This window comes from Belonocnema kinseyi, chromosome 2 (genome assembly GCF_010883055.1).
Source record: "Belonocnema kinseyi isolate 2016_QV_RU_SX_M_011 chromosome 2, B_treatae_v1, whole genome shotgun sequence".
Classification (NCBI taxonomy): Eukaryota; Metazoa; Arthropoda; class Insecta; order Hymenoptera; family Cynipidae; genus Belonocnema; species Belonocnema kinseyi.
In genome coordinates this window covers 147,001,891-147,011,236 of record NC_046658.1, presented here as the reverse complement: position 1 = coordinate 147,011,236, position 9,346 = coordinate 147,001,891, and the positions used below count along the sequence as shown (strand labels likewise).

The 9,346-nt window shown below is 24.9% G+C and overlaps 1 protein-coding gene across 8 annotated transcripts in view; it reads right to left on the bottom strand.

Moving 5' to 3' along the window:
- LOC117167566 (sodium-driven chloride bicarbonate exchanger) overlaps positions 1 to 9,346 on the bottom strand; it is a 103,249-nt gene that overhangs the window by 59,075 nt on the left and 34,828 nt on the right. For all 8 annotated transcript variants that reach the window (XR_004466412.1, XM_033352595.1, XM_033352593.1 and 5 more), the window contains one exon: positions 3,924 to 4,060. Coding sequence is in view for 7 of the 8 variants with exons in the window: in XM_033352593.1 (XP_033208484.1) it covers positions 3,924 to 4,060 (137 nt within the window). In the remaining variant the exon portion in view is untranslated. The remainder of the gene's footprint in view (positions 1 to 3,923; positions 4,061 to 9,346) is intronic.

Below are 9,346 nucleotides of genomic sequence, written 5' to 3'. Positions count from 1 at the left end.
ATTTCATTTTATTTTTTAAAAATTTTCGAACGAAAGCTGCATTAGCAAGTACACATTTTTTGAACAAATAGAAATTTATAATTTATTAGAAGAAATGTATGTGGACATCCCTGGCTCAATTTTTATATATTTTGAAAACAAACCATAATTCATCATGTTTTTGAAAGAACTCTAAATAATGACTAACTTCTGCATTTCATTAGAAAATAAGATTTTTTTTACATTTTTCGGAAAAAATTATTGTTAAAAATAATTGTTACTGAAAATTATTACTATTGAGAGGATCGACTGTACATATTTACACATTATTGTGTGCCAAGTGAAGCCGGATTGGCGGCTGACCTACAAAAGCTGGACTGTATCACATCTGAAGTTCCAAATATAATCATGTCCCTAAGCAGCCGAGATATGATATTGATTTATTTATTTAAGAAATCAACTAAAATGGGTGTCAAGAAAATTTAATTGCGAGTTTCTTGCATTCATGATTTTGCAAATTATTAATGTAGTCTTTAATCCCAGAGATATTTTTAAACCAAAAGCTAAACATGCATCAAGCTTTTTTTGAAAAAAGTTAACTCTTCTTATCAAAGGAATTAAAAGCGATGATAATTATAAAAATTTAATTGCAGGTTCCTTTAATATTGCAGTTTCTGACTAAAAATTTAATTAAAAGGTTCTTGAACAGGAAAATTTCTAACTGAGCAAATTTTACTGAATAACAATTAAATTTTTCAAATTATTTTTATTTTAAATACTTTAACGTAAAAATCTAGTTTTCTCAAAAAGGGCCGCATGGATTTTTTTGTTTCTGGATTCAAGATATTCCTAGAATTACACACAGATATTTTTGAATTATTTTTGAACATGCGTAATACATCAAAATATATTGAAAAAATATGATAAATAAATGAAGAAAGTTTATATTTGTTTAAAAATATTTTTATGATTCAAACACCAATAAGGACTAGTATTGATTGACATGTCAACCGAATTTCAGCCTTATCGCATAGGTAATCGATACTGCAAATTCGAATTATTTGAAAAGCCCTCGTCAAAAATATTTATTGTGGGTTAAAAACAATTGGAAAATCGCATAGGAAAGTATCATGAAAATACATTTTATAATTAATTTAAATTTTGTTGAACATAAAAGTAAAGTTTCTTTTATTCTCTTTTCTTTTTGGTTCTGGTCTTACAGTGTCTTTAGGTCTACAAACTAGCCTAATCAGTCTGAAAAAATAATGTCTCATTATCAAGGCTACATTGACCATTTAGAAAATTGTTGTAATTAAATTTTTAGAATTTTTTATATTTTTAATTACTTTGAACATAAAAGTTGACAATTTTTAAAAAGAGCTCAAAGGTTTTTTTTGAATTTTTTGGTCTTGGAATGTTTTTGGGTTTACCAGACATTTCAAAACCGTTGAAAAATTTCATACGTGATGACCATGCAATTAAATTTTAGAATTTTTTCGAGCTTTAAGTATTTTGAACATAATAAAGAAAATTTTTTAGAAAGGATTTTTATCATTTTTTTATGAAGCCACATTTTCAAAATTATTTCCAGTTTTAATTACTTTAATGATAAAAATCAATTTTTTCGAAAAATACACCATTGAGTATTTAATTGAAATTTAACCAAAAAATATTTTCATTTTGAATAAAAAAACAGTTGAATTGAACCAAAAAGGACGATTTTATATAAAAATAATTTTAATCATTTGAAACGAGAAAGATTATTCAGTCAATAGAGGAAAAAAATTGCATCCAAAATATTGAGTTCTGAAGCCAAAGAGACTTCAAAACATCAGATTTTCAGCAAAATTAGAATAGATAAATTGACATAATATACAAGTAATTTTTTATTAAAAAAAAAACTAATTTTCCGTATAATAGTTGACTTTTCAAACTGGAAATATTCATTTTCAACAAAATAGTTAATTTTCAACTAAATAATTAAATTTTTCGCTAAAAAATTTATTTCCGACCTAAAAAAGGAATTTTCATTTAAAAAATGTCATAGTTAATATTTCAGCAGAAAAATTATTTTCATTTAAAATAAAAAACAGCTGAAATTAACTAATGAAACGAATTTTTAGAAAAAACTCAAATCCTCAACTATGACAGATTAATGTTCAACAAAACAAAATTCCAATAAAAATATAAATTTTCAAAACAAAAACTGAAGTTTCTAATATGCAGCTAACAAATTATTTTCCAACCAAGTACTTGAGTTTTCAAATAGAAAAGATGAATTTTTAAAGAAATATTTCGATATTAATACAAAAAGATTAATTCTCAATTAAAATTAGGAATCCTAAACTAAAATAAATAAATATTAAGTTGAGAAACAAATGTTTAGCCAATTAGTTGAATTTTGATCTAAAAAGGATCAATTTACAAACAAACAGTCTAAATTCGAATTAAAAAAGATAATTTTTAAAAGCAAAAATGAGCAATCCTTTAACTAAAATAAGTAAGTATTTAGTTAAAAACCAAATTTTCATCTGAGAAAGGCGAAATTTCAACAATAAAAAAAGTCGAAATTCCAAAAAAAAAATCAAAATTAATTAATTGTTAAACAAACGCTGTAATTTTTTACTAAAAAAATCAATTTTTAACAAAAAATGGAATATTTCAACTTTCAATTTAAAAAAGTGATTTTCAACAAAATAGTTTAATTTTAAATCTATTTGATGAATTTTCAACTGGAATAGTCGAAATTACCAGAAAAAACAATGAATCTTAACGGAAATAATTAAAATTTCAACCAAAAACATTAAGTTTTATATGAAGAGATTCATTTCTACCAAAAAGGACGAATTTTAAAACAATTAAGATCACTGTTCAACCAAAAGTTGAAGCATTAGGTTTGCAGTAAAAAAATGAACGTTCGACCAAAGAGATGAATTTTTAACTAAAATTATGGAATATTCAACCGCAATAATAGTTATATTTTCAGTTAAAAAAAAAAAATTTTCACTAAAAAAGAAAGAAACTTTAAGCAAAAAAGTTGAATTTTCGGCAATATAATTCCTTCTCATGCAAAGAAAAAAAACATTTTTCAATCAAATAGCTCATTATTCAAATAAATAAATATTTAATTGAAATTATGAATCTTTAACAAACAAAATTTTTTAACAAAATGGTTTAACTTTAAATCATGTAATTTCATTTCTAATCAAAAGAATGAATTTTCAACTAAAATGATAAATATCTAGGTGGAATATTTAAATTTTTAACCGAAGAGAAGAATTTGAAAAGAAGAAGATTAACTTTCAAAGAAAAAGATGATTTTCTATAAAAAGATTTGTTTTTAACTAAATGCGTGAATTTTCAACGAAATAGTTGAATGTTCAATGTAAAAAGACAAATTTTTGGTCAAATTATTGCATTTTAAACGAGAAATAATAAATTTTCAACGAAAAATGGAATAATTTAATTTTCTGTTAAAAATCTCACTCTTAACAACAAAAAACGGATTTTCAGCAAAGTAGTTGAATTTTCTACTGGAATAGTTAACTGTTTAGTTAAAGCAATTAAATGGCAAAACAGTAGTTAAATTTTCAACTAGAGATGAATTTGAAATAAAAATTATGAATCTTCAAACAACAAAAAATAATTTTCAGCAAAAAATTGTTAACAAACAAAAAGGCCATATATTCATTTTTTGAAGAAAAAAAAATGAGAAAACTATCGTTTCTGTATCTTTGGAATATCAGAAATTTGATTATATAACTTCATTCCGCGAAAAAATCGTATATCTCAGCTCAAAGGGTGAGAAACGGTTGCGACTCTCACCTCGGATGGACCGCAGTGCGCGAGTACTCATTCGAGTATATTGCGCAAGATTGCGCATTCTAATCGGAAACGTTTCAGGTGGCCTTGACTGTTTACGTTTAAGAAATAAGTAAACTTACCTTCGAAATCTTTCTCTGTGTAAGATTGGTGAGTGATTCGCACACCTGGGTCTTTCGGTGCTTCATCATCACCTGTTCCACTTCCTGGGGCACCAATCTGGCTACCCACTCCACCAACTCCAGGCTGCATCCACAATCTATAATTTGAAAAAATAATGTACAATAAATCTATTTTTTTATTTAAAAAATGGAATTTTCGTAGCCAGATTCCACAAACGAAAACACAATCTCTCGCTGAGAGTTCAAAGCTTTCTTACTTCTTTTCAAATTCCGTGTCTAAGTCAGAGAAATTTGTAATCACACTTTAAAAAAAAATGTTGAAAAAAGATGTTAATTCACGAATCAAAGTATTATTAATTATTTTATAATTTCTGATTGAGAAAACTTTTTTTTTTATTAAAGCAACAATTTGGCTGACGTGTTGCTAGTTTAAGAAACTCTCGGAAACTGAATTTTGGAAGGCACTCCTCCTTCAGTAAATAGAAGCTTGGACAACAAAAATGAGCACTACGTGAATCGAAAGTGTTTTTTACAAATGGAAACTTCAATGTGTGAATATTTCCTTTTCACACATTCAGTAAATATGAATATTTTCTAAGAATGGCAAATACTTACCACACTTTTTCATTAATGTTAAATTTCAAGTATAGGTGTTATATTTTGTATTCTGCTAGTATATTATACGCACTAGAAACAATTTTTTAAATTATTTTTTTCGTGATGTATGAAAAATTAATGATTTTTTTTTAAATCATAACTTCAATGCCAATTTTTTTTATTTTAATTTTATATTACGTTTTACTATTAAAACTATACTTTAAAAAAATGTGCTACAATTTTTTGGCCGACAGAAAAATGGTCCCAAGATTTTTTCGGTTTTTTCAATTTTCGTTACTGGCTTTTTTCTATTTCACGAATTTAAAAAATAAGCATCATTAAATTCTGAAGAAATTTGTGCAGCTGATTTCTGAAAGTAAAGTTTAAACAAATTTTCAGTTCAATTTAAAAATTCTAAAAAAATATACTTTTTAAATATTTTTGCTTTTTTTGCATTTTTGATAAACAAATTCGTTAAATAGCTGTTTTTAGATACACAAAAATCGTTATATTAGCAGAATTATTTGTTTTATCAGCAACTATAAATTTTCCAGGAAATCCATTGACACTAAAATTTATTTTTTATTATTATACTTTAACAGGCTTTAGTAACATTTTACAACATGTTTAATTGTTATTAATAATTATCACAAATAATTTTACTCAATAAATTTAAAAATAAGTATTTTCGGAGATTTTATTTTCTTGTCAAAAGTATTGATTCAGCTAGATTTATTGACATGTAAAAACATTTTTCATTGTAATAAATAATTCTGATAAACAATCTTAATACATAGCTGCTTTAATTTACAGAAAAGGAATTTTTTTAGCAGGATTTTTAAATTGACTTTTAAGAATAATATTTGAATGGTATTTATATACAACAAACAATATTTTTAATGTTTATAAACAATTCTGATAAACGAATTTAGTTTATAGGCGCTTTGAGATAGAAAAATATGCATTTTCTTAGCGAAATGAATAACTTTACCTTTTATCAATAATATTTTACAAGGTTGATAAGAATTAACAACATTTTCAGACTTTATAAACAATTATCATGAATAAATTAATTAAATAGATATTATTAGATTTAGAAAATTCATTTTTGGCGAATTCATCTTCTCAACCCTCGAAATAGTATTACGACTAGAAGTATTGACGCTCACAATTTTTTTATTATCAACTATTCTGATCAATAAACTCATTATATAGACGGTTTTAGAAAAAAATACGTTCATTTAACATGCTTATATATTTTCCGATAATGAATCATGTATAGAAATGTATTCAATTATACAATTAAAATAATCAATATAAAATCATTTTATTTAAATTTATTATTTATTCCACAAAGTAAAATGAACAATTTTGCTCATAAAAAGCATTTCCTGTATCTAAAAGCGACTATTTAGTGAAATATTATCATAATTGTTTACACCAATTAAAAATGTAAAGCAAAAATAAATTCTGTTTAAGTATTATTCATGAGGATAAAATAAAAAACTGTACTCAAAATGTCTGTTGCAACTTAAATAGAAATTTTAAAAAATTCAATTTGTAATTTGATACAGTACTTTAAAGAAACATACCATTAGTTTGTTATTATATAATGACAATTATTTAATGGTCTGCATGGTTTAAGATACGCTCAAAAAAAGAAAAAATCCTGATTTTTACTTTTTAATTTCTAATTTTATATTATTTTTAATCATCAAAAACTCTATTAATACAAAAATTTGCTACAATTGTCTGTCCCGTAGTAAATTGATAAAAAATATGAAAGTTTTTTTAATTTGGATTACTGATTTGTTTTGTAAAAATAAACAATGCTAAGCGGCCCCTAAAAATTTGCCTCCCTTTTTAAATTTTAATTTCTGAATTTTGGCGGTTGCAGAATTGTCAGTATAAAAATAAAAGCAATACAAGAGAAATTTTGTTTTTTAATAGTAAACAAAAATTTTAACCATCTTACTGCCCAAAAAAATTTTCCGCCCTTTTTCAATTTTGACAGCTCAATTTTTTCGATTTTAGAATTTTCTTTAAATTTTTAAACAACATTTTTAACCACCTTGCTGCCCCGAAAAAGGTCCCGCCCTTTTTCAATTTTAATTCATAAAATTTTTCGATTTCAGAATTATCACATGAAAAATAAAAGCATTACAAGAGTAAACCAAATTTGTTTTAAAATTGTTGTACAATATTTGTAACTGCCATACTGCCCTCAAAAACTTTACGCCGTTTTTTAATTTAATTAATCATTTTTTTCGATTTCATAATTATCAGTTTAAAGACGAAAAATAGAAAATAAAGCAAACCTGACCCCAAATTGTTAAAAAAAAAATGTTAACCACCTTGCTGCTCCGAAAGATTGCCGCCTTTTTTCAATTTTGATTACTGATTTTTTCGATTGCAGAGTTATCAAATTACGAACAACAGTCAAAAAGCGGAAAAACTGTTCTTAAAATTGTTTTAAAAAATTTCTAACCACCTTGCTGCCCCGAAAAATTTTCGGCACATTTTCAGTTTTAATTAATAAATTTTTTCGATTGCAGACTTGTCAGATTAAAAATAAAAAAAAATACAAGAGGAAACAAATTGGTTTTAAAATAGTTGAAGAAAAATTTTAATTAGTCTGCAGCCCCGATAAATTTGCCGTTTTTTTTCAATTTCGATAACTAATTTTTTCGATTACATAATTATCAAATTAAAAACAACAATATAAAAAGGAAAAAAAACTGTTACTTAAATTAAAAATAAAAGCAATACAAAAGAAAACAAATTTGTTTTAAAATATTTAAACAAAATTTTTAACCAGTCTGCTGCCCGACAAATTTATCACTCTTTTTCAGTTATTATTGCCAATTTATTTCAATGGCAGAATTTTCATATTCAAAACAAACGCGATACAAGAGGAAAAAAACTGTTCTTAAAATTGTTTAAAAAAATGTCTAACCACATTGCTGCCCCGAAAAATTTGCGGCCCTTTTTCAATTTTAATTCATAAATGTTTTGGATTGCATGCTCGTCAGATTAAAAATAAAAAAATACAAGAGAAAAAATTTTTTTTTCAAAATAGTTGAAAAAAATTTTTAATAATTCTGCTGCCTCGATAAATTTGCCGCTTTTTGCAATTTCGATAACTAAATTTTTCGATTATAGAATTATCAAATTGAAAACAACAATTTAAGAAGGGAAAAAAACTGTAACTGAAATTAAAAATAAAAGCAATACAACAGAAAACAAATTTGTTTTAAAATATTTAAACAAAATTTTTAACTAGTCTGCTGCCTAACAAATTTATCACTCTTTTTCAGTTCTTATTGCCAATTTATTTTAATGGCAGAATTTTCATATTTAAAACAAACGCAATACAAGAGGAAAAAAACTTGTTTTAAAATAGTTGAGCAACATTTTTAACGACCCTGCTATCCCGAAAAATTTGCAGGCCTTTAGAAAATTAAATTACTATTTTTTTCGATTGCAGAATTCTTAGATTAAAAAAAATAATAGAAGATGAAGCAAAATTGTTTTAAAATATTAAAAAATACTACGCTGCCCTGCCAACCTAAAAAATTGTCTACCCTCTTTCAATTTTAATTACCCTGCTGCCACGAAACCTTTTCCGCCCTTTTTCGATTTTAATTACTACCTTTTTTCGATTGCCGAATTGTCAAATTAAAAAGACGAATGTTTTCTTAAATACGAGAAAAACGCCAAGACGCCGTGCGCCGCCCTCTTATTTTGGTTTTATAGTAAAAATATTTGTTTCATTTTTCCCGGATGTGGAAAAACTTTTTTATTTTCAACACTTTTTATGTGCAGTACCTATATTATTTATTGTTGAAAAATGAGCTTTTAAATTTTTTATCTAAGCTAATTCTTAGAATGTATAATAAAAAGTTGTGGAGTTTTAGAGTGGAGTATTATTTAAATTCATACATGAATAAGTTAAAGCACTCGTAAGATCGTCAAAAAATTTTTTATCAAACCAGGATAAAACGTTTCCTTGAATTGCCTTTGAAAAAAAATGTTAAGGCAGAACGACTGATTTATAATTTGAATACGTGCTTTCAGACTTGTTTGAGTATCGCACGTATAAATAAATTAACAAAATTATTAGCTCACCTGAAAAAGTTTTAACAATTAAAAAATGTTCATTTTTCAAAAGTCACATTAAAATATCTCGATTTAAAGATTTTCGCCGATAAATACACACCTAAAAGACGAATTTTTAACCAACTAGTTTAAATTCCATCTAAGAAATATAAATTTCCAATCAAAAATTAAGTTGTTAAATTTTCGGCCGAAAAGTGAATTATATAAAAAAACTTTTTTTCAACAAAATAGTTCAATTTTAATACAATGAGATAAATTCCCAACTGAAATGATGAATCTCTAACTAAAATAATGAAACATTCAGTTCAAAAATAAATTTTTAACTAATTAGTTCAATTTTGACTTTAAAAAGATAAATTTTTAAACAAACAGTTAAAATTCTAATTAAAATCAATAAATTTCAAGACCAAGAATTAAATTTTAAAACGTTCAGCCAAAAGATTAATTTCCAACAAAGTACTTGAATTTCTGACTCAAAAACATCAATTTTTTAAGAAAATAGTTGAAATCACAATTAAAAAAGATAAATGTGATGCTAAAAATTAAATTTTTTAATTTCCAGCTAGAAAATAAATTTTCAACTAAGCAAAAATAAAAGAATTTTCAACAAAATAGTTTAATTTTAATTCAAAGAGATGAATTTCCAACTAAAATGATGAATTTATAACTGAAGTGATTAAGTAGTCAGTTAAAAAATACAATCCAAA